Below are 17028 nucleotides of genomic sequence, written 5' to 3' on the forward strand. Positions count from 1 at the left end.
CTTTCTACACATGGGAAGAGAATCAGTTGTCACCCTTCCCATCTAAGGCTAACCCTAGCATCTCTGCTCTGAATCCTATCCTGTTCTATTTCCTTGGGAACCAGCGATCATCCTTTATTCCATTTTGTCCTGATTCTTACATAAGCAAAGGAATAATTTACAAGCCTCTCAAAAAAGAAAAAAAAAAGAAACCAGTCTTTCATTGCTTTCCCTCTATCTCCCTTTCTCCTCTGCTTTATAAATAACCTTGTTAAAAGTAATGTCCACACTATTTTAACTTCCTCACTTCCCATTCACCCCTGGCTTTTGTCCTCATCTCTTTATTTAACCAGTTACCAAGACTGTCAAATTCCTTTAGAATATTACCCTTGACCTTTTCTTTAAGATTTTATTTATTTGTCAGAGAGAGAGAGAGCACAAGCAAGGGGAGCGGCAGACGGAGGGAAAAGCAGGCTCCTTGTTGAGCAAGGAGCCCAATGCGGGACTCGATCCCAGGACCATGGGATCATGACCTGAGCAGAAGGCAGATGATTAATGGCTTAACTGACTAAGCCACCCAGGTGCCACTTATAAGGAGATGCCAGAGAGCTTATGTGCATACAGATGCTCTCTCTCACTCTGCTGTCTCTAAACACAGTGAGGACAAGGTTGTTTGTAAGCCAGGAGTCTGCACTAGATACCAATCATTCTGATGCTCTTGATCTTAGACTTCCAGCCTCCAGAACTGTGAGAAAATAAATTTCTGTTGTTTAAAGCCACTCAGTTTATGGCATTTTGTTATGCCAGGCCTGAGCAGACTAATATAACTACTATGCTCTAAGAAACTGCACTATCTGGCTGGAACTCTAAGCTAAAGATCTTCAGTAAACAGTGCTCTAAAGCAGGAGCCATGTCTGCTCTGTTTGCCAAACAGCTTTATACTCTCCTGAGGTGCCCAACACATATATCAATGAATATAATTTTTTAATATTTCTGCATTAGTAGTAGTACAAGTCATGGGGGTTGGAAATACAAAGATTTACAAAGTCCCTATCCTCAAAGAACTCATGGTCTAGTGGAGAGAAGGTAAGTAAACCAAAGGTCATAATAAAATTTAATAAGTGCTATAATAGAATTGAACTGAAGGTCGAAGAGAAAGAACTACTTTTGTTAGGGTGGTTCAAGTGTCAGGAAAGGATTAATTGACAAATGAAGGGAGAAAATATAATGCTTTGCTTAGAACATTAGTGAAGCAAGTATTTATAGCTGAACTAAATTTCTATTTCTCTTCCAAGTTCTTAAGATGCCTAAAAGTTATAGGTATTTAAGTATACCATTATCAAATCATGAATCAAAATGTATGGTATTAGTTTTCCTTCCAACAGCCACTAGAAAAAAAATAACATTAAAAGTTCAAGTTGGAAAACAGGAAAAATAATGTTATTAATCTTTGTTAAGCAGATATTTATCCTAACGTAAAATTGAACCTCTCATTTTTCTTTCTTAAGAAAAAGCCTTTGAGAATTTTGTTTTTACAAATAATGATACTTTACACATCCCTCATCTTTTCAAGACTCTAAAAAGTTGTACTAATTTCCAAAGTATTTAGCTTATAAAATCTCCTACACAAATAAACTTACTACTGAATTGTGCTTGAGACACAAGGTCTCAATACTAACTTTTTATAAAAGAAACAAATGCAAAGAAAATAATCATGACTTACCTGCATAGGTTTGGTAAGTGGATCCATTCTAACTAAATATACTTCCAAGGTGCGTTCTTTTTTCATGGGCAATGGAAGTGTCAAGTAACAAAAAGGATCAAATGTTACAGAAATCTTAGCACATTCAGGACAAACTAAAGTTGATTTGAAAAGGCCGTGAAATATATCTACTATGATAGAATCATTTCTTTTTAAATGGTTTTCCCAGGCTTCTTCAGCAACTATCTGTAAGAAAAACAGACACATATTACACAGAGATATCACACTATTATAACAGTGGTGACAATAATATCATTAAATTTACCTTATCTGGCCTTCCATCCGCATCTTTTAATTGTATATATGGTTTTTTCCTAATTCTATTCAAATCCTCATGTAATCCATCTAACAGGAAAGCTAATAGCTCTTGACAGTCCTGCTGCTGGTATCCAGAGAACTGAGGTGCAAAACGTCCTACTTGTGTCTGTAAGAAAAGCAAAACTATAAAATCAGTTATAGGGACAAGACTGATTTAGAAAAAAATTGATTCTCATTATTCACGGATTTCATATTTTGTGAATTCACCAACTGCTAACATTTATTTGTAACCCCCAAATCAACTTGTGGCACTTTTGCAGTCATTTGCAGATATGGTAATTACATATACATAAATACAAATAGATAATCACATATCCAAAAACATTTTTTAAATAACTGATCTGTAATATAGAAAAGACCTGAGGAAAGAAAAAGGAGAAAATATGGTAAAGTTTTGTACAAAGGATTTGGAAATATAAAATTCAATTATATTTTTTGGGTCACTAGAAAAAATTACAAAGCTCTCATTTAGTTTCTGTGTGTAAAAAGAAGATAAATCTCAGAGATAACAAGAATGTTTGTGTTCATATATAATCTTCCTAGTCTTTGCAGTACTATTTTTTTAAAAAAACTGAAAAGAAATGTGAAAGAAAAAGATATCAAGAGCCTGTTTACATATAATTTTAAAATATATAAAATAAAACTAATTGGAATCATGGGTAAGGGTTGAGAAATAGTTTGTCTAAATTAGCTTGTCCAAAGCTTAGAAAGTTAAAGAAGATAAATGCAGTAGTGTTTTGATTTGTTTATTTTTTAAGAACTAGTATATAGTTAATAAAATGTTGCCTAGATGTCCTATATGAGTATCATTTAAGTTGTCTGTGTTAAAAAATAGCTGAAAACTGCTTATTCTCTTTAAAACAGAACTCACCTGTAATAAATAGGAAAACTTTATCCCCCTGCTCTCTCAGTGTCAAATAAATAAAAATCTTTTAAAAAAAAGGAAAACTTTTTTAACTATATAAAACTAAATTTCAGCTCAATTCTTATTTGAATGACAAACTAAATTACTTGAGGTTTTATTGGTTCTAAGAGGTAACCATATAAGAATAAGAATAAACTTAAGTTTATTCACAATAATAAATAAGAATAAAAATAAACTTAAAGGCTTAAGGATTATATTGAAAATATTTAATATGTAGTGCTGGTTTTGCAGACTAGTTTCATTTCAATAACTTTTCAAACTTACAATGACTCTCAAAATAAACTGAGTTTCTTAGACTTCAATGACATGCCCAAATTTAGCCTTTACATTTTCTTTTTTTAAGATTTTATTTATTTATTTGACAGAGAGACAGCGAGAGAGGGAACACAAGCAGGGGGAGTGGGAGAGGGAGAAGCAGGCTTCCCGCCGAGCAGGGAGCCCAATGCGGGGCTCGATCCCAGGACCCTGGGATTACGACCTGAGATGAAGGCAGACGCTTAATGACTGAGCCACCCAGGCGCCCCAGCCTTTACATTTGTAATAAAAATTTATGTAGGTTTCTCAGATATGTACTGTATTCTAAAGCAACCTGCATATGCTCTGCTATCTCTTGTCATTTGTACCATAACAGTGTTTTCCAATATTTCATTATTTCCCTCCCCATCCCCCAGAACCTTTTTGGACATTTTAAAGTAATTATCTGTCCCATCCCCCACCCAAGAAATTTAACAGCACAGACACACTGTGTATCTATTTGTGTTGGGTCCCTATGGAGGACCACAAATCAATTTAACAGCTATGATTTTTTTTCACTCCTTCCCCAAAGAACCTACTTTTGTCCTCTTGGGGATGATATAGCCCTTATTGAAAATGTACTTACTGTACTAACCTTAAAGGCTCTTGGTGTGACATAGCTAAATTTTCCAGACCACATTTGTTTGATCAATTCAGCGTAAGATTTAGCTATTTCACCTCTCATTCCTAAGGGATTGTCAAAATTCAGTTCTTCTTGATACTTATCATTGAGGAAATATTCAGTAAGTGGAGGTGTGTTGCTCAAACACTGCAAAGAATAAAACACATTTTCAAGTAAAAGTAACCACACATTAAACATGTTAAAATGGAGAAACAAACTGACTTGCCATAATATACAGAGAAAAATTTAAATGATGGCCTCTTGAACTAGTAAATAAGTAACTGGTCAAATAAACACTCAAATGATACACTCAACTATTCATTTCCCAAATTTCAAATTACTTATAATAAATGAAAATGCTAATATTTGTTGCTGTAAAATCTGCATTAATTTTAACCACAGCAAACTACCTGTTAACTGGGAGAGAAGCTCAGAGTTTTCTTTCCTTCTTTTACTTGATTGGTAGAAATTATGGATTGTCTACTCATCCCAGGCACCTGCAAATTAGCCTGAGTAGGTAAAAACTGAGATAGAGTGCAAGCAAGAAATTAACTTTAAAGAGGTATTTACTGCTTCCATTGTCAATTCCTTATCATGAAAGGGCAGCCTTTACGTTTTCCATTTGGTCAACCATTTTTAGAAGGGACAGTACAGTTTAGCTGAGCCTGAGGAAACCAACTTTTGTTATGTGAACTCTGGTAAGTGTGTTCTTAAATCATCAAGTTTTTCAATACCATAACAATCCAGTTTTCCTTTATGGCAAGATTAAAACTATGAATAAGTTCATTCTCCATCTCTTTTTCCATTTAGAATTAAATAATTTAGGATTTAAAATAAAATAGATGGCAGAAGTATAGTTTTTCCACAATATTTTATCTCAAGATGAATAATTTTAAGTTGATAATACCATACAATTTGACTTAATAATAAACCCAATATTACTTTATCAATTAGATGTCTACAATCATCAAATAGAATATGTAGTGACTGACAGACATATGGTCATATAGGTCACTTTCTTTTGCTGCAGGAAGACATTTGTCTTGGGAGTCAACTGGCAAAGTACTTAAGTGAAGGTAGTTGTTTGCATGTAAAGGATTCAAAAATCATTCTTATGAGAGCTTGGATTTATATGAATGAAAATCAAGGTTTTTCAAAGCTTGCTTACCACTCATTTGGATTAATAGTCTGGGATTAAAGTCTTGGTAGGTATGAAAAGTTCAGCCTCGTGGGTTCATGCCAGTAACTTGGGTACCATAAACTATGTCTATATACCATGTACTGTTTGGCTAAAATTTCAAAATTAGGCATATTAGATTTTTCAAAATAAATTATAAAGTTCTATTCTGTGGTTTCAAATATGTTATGTTTACTCAAGTAACTATAATATCTATTTTGGTATTTTCAATGGAATAAAAATAATACAGCTCAAATTGGTAATCTGGCCCCAATCATTAGGCAAAAAGGGAGAACTATTTATAATATGGAATTTGTTATTATATAATTCTTAGGCAATGAAAGCAATATAAAAACAGTTAAAAGTGTTTGGGGTAGACTATATAGACCTTAGCGTAATTTTCAAGCCATTTTCAGCAGTAACAAATTTTACATGAGCAACAAGAAGACAGAGGTTACAGTGTAGGAGGCAATTTGGGAAAGGATACTTTCCTACTTCTGAACTCCTTTTATACCTCAACCTTTCATAATCTTACACACCTTTTGAGATTCATTCTCTTTTCCTTTTGCATTATATGTTCTTTTAGTTATAAATGCAGGACTAGAGGTAGGGTCAGGCAACCCACCATAGCTACATTAAATGCCATTACTTAGCAGTATCATCTGATTTAGTACAAATAGGATCAACACTATATAGTCAATGAGGCAAAGAGGAGGCAGTCTGACAGCATTTCCAACAATTAGTTTTCAAATCCTTGTATTTTTTTTTCAAATCCCTGTATTTGATCAGTTCAGGGTTATACTAAGAATATGATATTCCACTACTGTCTGTAACAGCATTATACAAAGAACCTGATTTATGGTTTTACCAAACTAAGAATTAAGTAGGACAAACACAAATAATTTTTGAAAGTTTTCACTTAATTTTTTACATGTATCCTTATCTTACAAAGAGCTTCCAAATATAACTGAAAATCCTTTTCCAGTAGCATCCAGAGTGATCTTTGTAAAATTTTTATCTAATTATGATGTCACTTCCTTGCTATAAATCCTTTAATAGCAATTTCAGATTAAAATCTCAAATTTTTGAAAGAATCTGTCTTTTGCTACCTAGGTAGCCTATGTTTTGCTCATACCTTTATTTGACTCCATCCTAGCCTCATTTAATTACTTGTGGTTCCTTGACCTCCATGCAATCTCTCACTCTAAATTTTCAGTATCACTCCATCTATGTGAGATATACCTTCTTTGTCCTACTAACTTCTACTAAACCATCAAGATTCAGGATTCCTAGATTTCCTTATAGTGTTTCCTCCTGTATGTTTCCATATTGCATAATGCTCACTTTTATTACAGCACTTATTTTATAATACACTGTAACTTTAATTTTTAGTTTGTCTTGCTAAATGGACTGAGACTTTCATGAGAGCAGGAACCATAATATCAATTATATATATATCTCCAGCACTCAGCATGTACGCATGATTAATAAAACATGTTTTTGCCTATATTAACAAATGTTTTTACCCTCTTAGTTTTTTACTCTTATCCTTCAAATGTTTGGCACAGAGTACTTAAATTTTTCTTGAATGAACTATTACTAAATGAGGCAAAAATATATTAGCTGGTAATGAATAATCTCAAAAGTTTCTTCAAGCACTTTTACTTGAATACTAAGCCAAAGAAGGACAGAACCTATTAAAAACTTTCCCATGCTTTTGTGCAACTCTTAGTCTTGGGAGTCCTGAGTTTGAGCCCCACATTGGGTGTAGAGTTTGCTTAAAATAAATAAATAACTTAAAAAAAAACCCCCACAACCTTCCCATGGTTTTGTTTAACTTTCATTCAATCCACTACCTGCTTTGTAGTGGGTCTCTGCTTGGATTTTTTTAAGTCCTTGACACAGAGACCAGTGAATATTTTCAAAGTGACACATGTGATTTTGAAGTTGACTATAATTCAACATTACAAACTAAATAACAAAAATACACATATAGTTTTAATGATAAGTGCTTATATTACGAGTCAAGGTATCATAACCAATATATTTTGAGATAACCCTTAAATTTAAACCATTAAGTCCTAAATGGCCCAAAAAAGCATTCTATTTGTTAAACACAATTTTTAAAAACATAAGTATAGTTGACACACAATGTTACATTAGTTTCAGGTGTACACCAGAACATAATGTTTTAAGAAACTCACAAGCTGCATTTTTTAAAAATTTATACCAACACATATAAGTACAGAAATTCAATAGACAGCTTAAGTGTTCTACTAATGCACGTATCATAAGAGTTTAAAAACTGACACTGATGTCAGACTTTTCTTTCTCATATTGAAAATATCTTTTCTCCCTGACCTTGAAAATATTCTTGAAATAGTATAAAGACCACTTAAAATAATAAAAGTTCTCTTATAATTTTTAGTACAAATTTCAAGCTATAATTAGAATACAGGTCAAACAAACAAAATATTTCCACGCGTCAAATGTTATCAGTATTCAATGCCATCACTGTGGCAGAAGGTCGTTTCTTAAAATTGGTCATAATGCAGTTTGAGTTATAATTTATGCAACTTATTCTATCTTTTAACATGAGGCTGTCCTAGAAACATGAACATCTTTGACAACTACAAGAAAACTGGGCACTTGGACTGGTTGCCATTAAATACAATGTTTTAAAGAATAAATATTTTGGCTGGTTCAATAATAAAAACAACCATAACCATAGTTCTGAAACATCTCTCTCAAAGATTCCTCTACTATAACAAACATCACTTTTCTATCTGATGGGGGCTGTCCCAAAACAATTCTTTTCTTAAGACATATATATATATTAAAAGCCCTACATATGTAGACATAGGGAATTTCCTTTTCAGCCTGTAAGATACTTTACTACGGAGTGACATAATATGGACCTGTAATCACACAACATGTGTTGTGTGCCTACGTGGATGTATTTCTCACTCTCAATGATTCTTGAACTATAAAACAGAACAAAACTCATCCTAACATACATGGTTTTTCCTAGTAAAATCTGAGAACATAGATATAAGTCTATCAGAAAAACAAAAGGGATTACATAAATAGTATTAGTATGTTATTTTTGTGGCTACTTATGAGTTTTGTGACATTCTACCAGTCACATGCCATTTTGAGCTTTAATTCAGATTTCAACTCCCTGCCATTGACAAACCAACACTTCAGTATTTCAAGGAGAACTACCTCTTACAACTCATCACCAAAAAAAAAAATGAAGTCCAAATATGAGGTAATGTGACTGATCATAAGACACGAACCACGTATCTTAAGCCACATTTTGTTTATAACATAATGGTGCCTATAGTTGTTCCTAAAATTGGGTAGAATTTTGTCAAATACCATGTTAAAAGTAAAACAATAATCAGAATGAAGAAAAGGATTCTGTACCAGTAGTTTCAGTTCTTAATGTAAAAGAGAGTAAGTAAAAATTTACAATAATGAACAAGCAAAAATGCACTTGTTAACAAGGCTAAATATTTCTATGATTCTTAGGCAAGTTAATAATGTGTGAAATTGACAAGAGCAACTGAAGATCTAAGGATTAAAATACTAAATTTCATATTTAGTATATATTAATTTTGGCATTCATTAGTTTATTAGCCTTCATGATAAAATGACCAGTTGGTTAACTGGAAGGTTCAGGATATAAGCAAGTATGAAAAATTGTTGATCCATGAGGAATGAGAATGCCTGGGTATGTGCGAGTCAATTATTTTGTAAGCAGACATGACTGCTAAGCATCTGTTCCTGAAAGTGGCTCTGTGGTTCTCTACTTGTGCTTACATATGCATTTAAAATGGAAACTCCAAATAATAAAGAACATTCTTGAACGTGAATTTGAATTAGGAGTCTTAAGACATATTTAGCCCTTAGTTTAATGTATTACGACTGAACCTTAGCTTGTACTCCTTCTCCCTTTCTTAGAATATTCTTCCCCTCTAAGAAATTCCTACTCATTCTTTAACACTCATCTCAGCATCTCTTACAAACACATTACATCTTCCTGAGCACCTCAATGAAGAATAATATTCCTTCCTCTGAGCTAATTCTATAGCGTGAACTCACTTATACTGCACTTATCTTGAGAGCAGTGTCCATGTCTAATTCACTTTTGTACCTCAGGGTCTACAGCACAATGCCTGACACATACCTTCATAAAGGTGTGTTGAATGAATGAACACTTATATGGCAGAAAGACTATAAGCAGTCCTTAGAGAAATTGAGAGCAGTAGGAAAACACTAAAGAGATCTGAATTGTACCCTGTTAGAGAACTATAACCTATTTGAAAGCTCTATAAGTTCAAAAATAAAAGTCCAAATAATGCCTAGGCAAGCTTTCCTAATGAAGGAAAACAGCTATTGTGAATGCCCCAAACTATCAAGATAAATCCTTATAAGTAAAAGATATGTAGAGAAAAAATACTTGGAAATAGATTTTTATAAAGACTCTTCCCCAAATCTTCAACCTAGAGCCAGACATAAAAATTCCAAAGAGAATTCTAAATAATCAAATGTCTTGAATGGACATTCTGCTATATGGGTTGATATATATGTAACTTTAACCACTGCCTCCATGAAGAACTATTTTTAAAAAGAATGCATATACTATTCAACTATTTTATAAATAATTCTCTATGAAAAATTCTCTAGTTGTAAATTTCCACGCATCTAAAATTGTACTATTATGTGAGGTTATGATTTTCTTTCATTATTTAATTAGCTGGAAAAGCTACAATGCTCTGCACATAACTTTTCCTTATACACACGGTACAGATCCTATTGCTCTTACACTATTTTCAAAAAGTTCTACCATTAAATATGTTGTGATCAATAAGAGTGATGTTTCTAGAGTTCTCTAAAAAAATATGTGACTCATATAAGAGTCTCAATTTTGTATTTCACTATAAATTTCTACATCATTTTTTTAATTGATGAAGTGAAATAAAGTTCTACTGTATAACCAAATCTCAAGTCTGTAATCAACATATTTTAGGAAATGAATAATTAATAGCCATCCCAATAACTTGTAATGAATCTGGAATTTCCCCAGTACCTGGAAAATAGCCAAAGTAATCCCCTTCAAAAAGAGAAAGTTGTCTTTTGTAATGCTGAATATGAACCACTCCCTTTCTGTTCAGGTGCTCCAGAAGCCCAATTTTCAAGTGATCATGTATGCTCACTATTTTAGTAAACCGGTAACTAGAACAGGAAAGAAAACAAACTTAATTTTTGATTACCTAAAGTTTTGAGTTGTGTAACTCATTCTGTAACTGATCAAAATGTAATGCCAATAACAACCCTTTAAAAAAAGTAGCTAAACCTTCAAACTAACCAATAGTCAAAATAAAAACCCAATCTAAAATGAGGAAACCATTTTATTTTCTTATGATTTAAAAATAAAACCTGAAGTAATCCATGGTTAAAGTAACCTTAGAATAACCCAATATTTTTTTTCCTGGATTTTAAGATTAGATGGAATAAGAATTTTCAGATTTGCCACGCTATTGTTTTTCAGTTTGTCATGACAACAGTATAAACATTCTGAAAAGGTACTGTATAATTCTGAAGATTTCTGTTAATACTGGGATACTGGCTCTAGTTCTGTAAAATACAGTGGATGAGAAAGGAAACTGTGATGTAGACTTTTACAATGATGAAGTATAAATATATGCCTACCCCTTCATCAAGTAAATTTTAAAAGTGAGATATTTTTAAGACACTTGGTATTTTTGTTGTTGTTGTTGTTACTTTCTTCCCTAGGAAAGGCAAATCTCATTACATGTGAGAGATCAATTCTAAAGCTTCTCCACATATTCTGGGAAAGCAAATATAATTGCTCCATTTTGCTTTTCATTTCCAATCTCTTTTCAAGCTTTCTTTAAAAAATAAATTTAGGTAAGTAAAATATAAGTGGATATAATAACTTTGAGGCGCCTGGGTGGCTCAGTCGTTAAGCATGTGCCTTCAGCTTGGGTCATGATCCCAGGGTCCTGGGATCAAGATCCGCATCGGGCTCCTTGTTCGGCGGGAAGCCTGCTTCTCCCTCTCCCACTCCCCCTGCTTGTATTCCCTCTCTCACTGTGTCTCTATCAAATAAATAAATAAAATCTTAAAAAATAAAAATAAAAAAAATAAGTAGATATAACTTTAATTCATTTATTCTTAAAAAACTTTTAACTGTTTTTTTCCCCTTCCAACAAGTCAAAGAGAGCACTGGCATACACTCAACTTAAAATATTGGAATTTTACATAAAATAGTTTCAAAGGCAGTTTTTTTTTTTTTTTTTTTTTTTTTTTTAAGACAGAGACATAGCGAGAGAGGGAACACAAGCAGGGGGAGTGGGAGAGGGAAAAGCAGGCTTCCCGCCGAGCAGGGAGCCCGTTGCGGGGCTCGATCCCAGGACCCTGGGATCATGACCCAAGCTGAAGGCAGATGCTTAACGACTGAGCAACCCAGGCGCCCCTCAAAGGCAGCAGTTTTGAATTGGACAAGGATATTGTTCTAACATTTTAATGTTTGTCATTAATCTGGGCACTACACTTAAGACCTAAATAAAATTAAATTTCATTTAAAGTTCCTGCTGTTACCCTTGCCTTCAAATTTTATATTTCATCATACACTACTTAAATTCAATGAAGAATTATGAAAGCTCTGGGAAGGACGAGAACTAATGAGAAACATTTTGTTGGCTAGCAAAGAAATATGTTTTTATTTCTCTCTCTCATTTTTGGATTGAGGGAGGAGAATTCTAAGTTTCTCAAAAAGACTACCCTGTTATTGACAGTGAGTAAATCTTACATTGTTAAAAAAACTATGATTATGTAGAGACCATTAATTTTCATATTAAATGTTACAAGCAGAAATTAGAAGATCTACTTGCAATATAAATAAATTTGAAAGCTTCTGTGATAATGATTACACTAACAACAATACTATAACTTTCAGGCAGATGTATTTGAGGTTTTCAAACTACCAGAATATAACAGCAATTGTCTAAAATTTTTTTTTTTAGTAACAGGCTACTTAATGAGTGATTTTATGTTCAATATTCAGTTTATAGGAAGCAAGCTAAAAACAAATGGTTCTAGTAACATTATAATAAACTTTAATGTAAGTTATATATATTTTAAAGAACTAAAGTGTACGAATTCAATTTTAATATTTAGTATTGTATCTGCTCTACCCCCTTAATAATACAAAACTGGCTCACAATGAAATGAATGCCACGATTTTAGTCAATCAAGACAAAGGATTTAAGAAAAAATAGTGGTTCTTTAAAATTTTATGAGTGGTTTAGTACCTTGCACATAATATTCAGTAAAGAAACATTTTTTAATAAATGGGTATTACTAATTGTGTGATTCACTGATCTTTTAGTTCTCCTGTAAAGGCATACAGGAAAGGATAGCAGAAAATTTCTAAAAAGTTTAATTGGTTTTTTACATTCTTTAAGGGGAAACCACCATGTCATATACTTCTCTGCATCATTCCATTACATTAGGCCCATACCGGACAATAAATACTTCAGGTGAGTTGAAACAGAAGTTTAAATACCATGTAACAGCATGAACTATGAAGGTTTCATAATCAAAAAGAATTTTAAATTTATCTAATCACTCAACAAATATTAAGAAAAGAAGGTAATTACTTCAAGAGTCTCTAGAAGTACAAAAATAATGTTCTAAAAGGCCTTTTTTCCTATCATTCACCATGAAATCATTCAAGAAACTATTTGCATGGTAGTAGGGGTTTCTCTGCCGAGCTGTGATTAACATGGCAGCCCAATCCAAGAGCTATCAGATTGGTTACATTGCTGGAACATAAAGCTACAGTATTTCTTGGACTTTATATATATTGGTAGGTTTCTGACTCTTCAGTTGCAAGAAGTAAAGACAGATACTATGTGCTATAATTCTTTTTAAAATTAATGTGCTCTTTTGGAGTTTAGACAGTTTCAGAAATACCAATCTGTGACAGGTCAAGTTCTAAACATTTCTGTTATCTTTTCTAATGCAGTTTTTCTCTAACCATTTGTGTGAAAGAACTAATTTTTTTTTAATTTCCAAATCATCACAGACTGATACTTTCATAAAATACAATAAAAATGAACGAGAAAAAGGAAATAAAAAATGACATACAAAAAACAAAGCCCCATTTTTTTATTATGAGATTTTATATATATAAAATTACTCTGACAAATATCTAGAGAAGTTTTAGATCACTTATGCTTAATCTCTATGCTTATTTTATTGGTGGCCATGCTATCTCATCCACAGACACACTGTGAGAAACACTGTTCTAATGTATTATTATCTGGCATAATACTAAACATTGGGGATATAAAAGAAAACCAAACACAATCTCTACTTTCATGATCCTCACTGTGTAATAGGTATTTATCCAGAAGAAAGAAACAGAGGAAAGGGGAGAGAGGTGGAGGTGTGGGAAAAGCAACCAGGGAAGAGAAAACAGTATACACAAAGAAGTTTGAAACAACAAATTCCAAGAACCTCTAGTTTTGGCTAAAGAGGTAGGTAGGGTCCCATTCGGGTTTTATCCTCTAGGTGACAGGAAGCAAGTTTTAAGCAAAGAGATAACATAATTATATTTTCATTTTAAAACAATGACTCTGGAATCAGTGTACTAACTGGATTGGAAGAGGATAAACGAAGGAAAAAAGATACGAGTTAGAGACATATTTCAATAGTTCATATAAAAGATGCTCAAGTATTGAAATAGTGTACTGACAGTAGAAGGTAAGATGGATATAAGTGACATTAAGAGGTAGTGGAATGAACAGGATTTGGGGTAATAAGTCTCAAGTTTTTGACTTGGGTTAGTGGGTGGACAGTTGCAACTCTAAGGGAGTATGAGAGATAAAAGGATCAGGTTTCTTGGGGGAATATGTTTGGCCCTAGTAGACACATTTAGTTTAAGTGTAGTATTATCTAGGCAGAAATGTCCATCTAATAGTTACATACTGAAGGGAAACTCAGGAGGGAAAATTATGGTTGAGACAGGTTTGGGATTTGTCAATGAAAGTGGGTGTCACCTTCTCAAAGGTAAAGAGGCTACAAAGAACCCTGCAAACAAGAATGATCTTCTCAAAAGCAGTTTCTATGGGGTGGTATGATGGTCACAGCAATGATGTAAGTAGTTGATATTGACATACTGCTTTCTAGTTACCAAGCACTTCTTAAGCAATTTATCTTCATTTAACATACGAAGAAACTAAGAAGTTTCTTATCCAAGATCATACAACTAAGTAGCAGAACTAGGATTTGAATCCAAGCAGTCAGGTTCCAAAATCCATACTTGTAACTACTATTGCTATGACTCAGAAGACTACTGAATGGGAGATGAAAAAGTAGGGAGAAAGCACAGACCATTATTTTCAGTTTTCAAGGTGGAGTCCTCTTTACTCCCTTCCTCATCCCCCCCCCCCCGTTAAAGAAAAAAGGACTTGACCATGTATATATGCTTAAAGAAACACAGTGAAGAGGTAGAGTTAAAAGTCTGTAACAATGATATGATGATTAATGGAACAAGTCTCAGGGAAGACAGCAGAGGTCCCTAGGAAGATGGTGGTATAATCGTGATGACAGAGACACTTTAGGTATGGTACTCAGTGAGTATAAAAGGAATCTTAAGATACGTTATATCTTACTAAGAAATTCCTTATAAACAGTAACATTTTGGTAAAAAATTTGTAATTTCTTTTAAAAACAGTTACTGAAAGCTTTTTCTTTTTTTTTTTAAGATTTTATTTATTTATTTAACAGAGAGAGAGACAGCAAGAGAGGGAACACAAGTGGGGGAGTGGGAGAGGAGAAGCAGGCTCCCCGCTGAGCAGGGAGCCCGATGCGGGGCTTGATCCCAGGACCTGGGATCATGACCTGAGCTGAAGGCAGACGCTTAATGACTGAGCCACCCAGGCGCCCCCTGAAAGCTTTTTCTGTCAAAGTATTTAATACTTAGAATGGCCTTGGGTAATTATTGAAGAATCATTAATACCTCAATTATATAACAAATCTGTAAAAAAAAAAAATACATTCATATATACATAATGAATATACACATGTGTATGTATATTAATAACATATGTGTCAATGATTCAGTTTATATTCAAAGCAAAATCTCTCTAAATGAAGACCAGAGTTTTTATTTTTAATTATACATGACATGGTTATAAAGCTGTGATTTTCTAGTAAACCCTTCAAATTCAAATGAACATCATCTTTGATTTAATTACTTTAGAAGGCTGTATGTTTATTCTCTTGATATTGTCATTGCTCAAAATATTTTAGGTACTTCTCTTTAGAGCTGGCATACATGTGAAAAAGCATCAATATCTAGCATACAAGGGGTGCCAATATGTGTTTATGTACAAACAATGTGTTTTTTGCTATGGTAAAATAGATTTCTAATGTAGGGATTTCTGTGGTGGAAAAATATGGAATAATTATGAGCTATGATGATATCTTTGTACCTCTGGTAATTCATTGCTATTTTTATGACCAAATGAACAAAACATAAGTCATTACGAATAACATACTCTACCAAACAAAATCAAGGCCTGACTCAGAAGTCACCTCCTTGGTGAAGCCTCACTTATTTCCCAAGAGCTCTCTTTTCTTTGCTTCCACAACATTTGGCTGATGAAGCTTTCTATCCTATCACATAGTGTATCATATTTATTTATGTCTTTTTTCATTCACTACACCATGAACTTCTAGACTATGGGCATTGTCTTTTTCAACTCTATTACTAATGGCTAGAGCAATGCTTGGCACATAGTAGAGACTCAATGGTTGCTTGTTGGATTAGCTAAATAAATTAGCCCAATGAAAACAAGAAAATTTAGTTTAGTAGCTCTTAATTCCTTTGCCCTTTTCTCTCTCCAACCCTAAATGAACCCAATTACTTACTATATGAACCCAGTCATCTATTCTATGCACCATGTAGCTGAACACTGCTAGAGAAAATTTCAAGTGAATACATTTCCACCATTCTGAATTGATCGATCTTCAGCCTCAAATGAGATCTCAGTACTGCCAAGCAATCTCACTCTTTCTTAGCAAATAACCTGGTCTTGTATTTTTAGGATAATAGAAGTCATTACAAAATCTAGAAACTACTTGCAAACAATCTTCTTTTCTCCCATTGCAACAGTAGTGTCTTTCCTCCACTCAAATGCTGTACTGTAAGGCTTAGTCCTGCGACCTATTTTTCAAAGATGCCCTCATTTAGATGCAATCATCCCTGATTTTAAGTATCATCTACAAGCAACCATATTTCTATTACTAACCTAAGCCTCTGGTCTGTATTCTATATCAGAATATCCAACTGCCTATGATGTATCTAACTTGGATGTTTCATGGGCATCACAAACTGAACATGCCTAAAATTAACTCATATTCTTCTCCCTACCCCAAGTCTACTCCTGCTATTGTGCCCCTCCTACCATCACTCCAATTTCATTAAATGGTTATAACTATGATGCACAAGCCAGACACTAGAGACAAACGTGATTTCCCTCACTTTTCATTAATTTGAGTGCCTTCTACATGTCAAACAATGTTCTAGGTAATAGGGCTAGAGCAGTGACTAAAACAAAGCCCCTATGCTCACAGAGCATGTGAGAATGTGATCATGTGTGAGAGAGGTGGGGGGGCAGACAGATAAATGGGGCTATAAGAGTGACTAAAACAAAGGCCTTGAGCTCATGGAATGGGTGTGTGTGTGTGTGTGTGAGCAAGCATCTGTGTGTGCGTTTGGAGTAGGCAAAGGCAGACAGACAAAAAACCCCAAATACAGGGCAACCTCTTGGGTCCCCCTCCTCTTCGGGGGCTTTCTACTGTTACTTTACTGTCGTTCAATAAACTTTGCTCTGCTGCCCACCAAACAA

At 33.7% G+C, this 17028-nt stretch overlaps 1 protein-coding gene across 9 annotated transcripts in view; it reads right to left on the reverse strand.

Moving 5' to 3' along the window:
* USP15 (ubiquitin specific peptidase 15) overlaps positions 1–17028 on the reverse strand; it is a 114940-nt gene that overhangs the window by 15881 nt on the left and 82031 nt on the right. For 5 of the 9 annotated variants that reach the window (XR_003519754.1, XM_027592573.2, XM_027592574.2 and 2 more), the window contains 3 exons: positions 3874–4047; positions 2007–2165; positions 1703–1927 (listed from right to left, as the gene is read on the reverse strand). Coding sequence is in view for 6 of the 9 variants with exons in the window: in XM_027592573.2 (XP_027448374.1) it covers positions 1703–1927; positions 2007–2165; positions 3874–4047 (558 nt within the window). In the remaining 3 variants the exon portion in view is untranslated. Of the gene's footprint in view, positions 1–1702; positions 1928–2006; positions 2166–3873; positions 4048–4310; positions 4398–10172; positions 10319–17028 lie in introns of those variants that run through there. The other 4 variants (XR_003519755.2, XR_003519756.2, XM_027592578.2 and 1 more) reach the window with 3 other exon arrangements.

Source organism: Zalophus californianus, chromosome 9 (assembly GCF_009762305.2).
Source record: "Zalophus californianus isolate mZalCal1 chromosome 9, mZalCal1.pri.v2, whole genome shotgun sequence".
Taxonomy (NCBI): Eukaryota; Metazoa; Chordata; class Mammalia; order Carnivora; family Otariidae; genus Zalophus; species Zalophus californianus.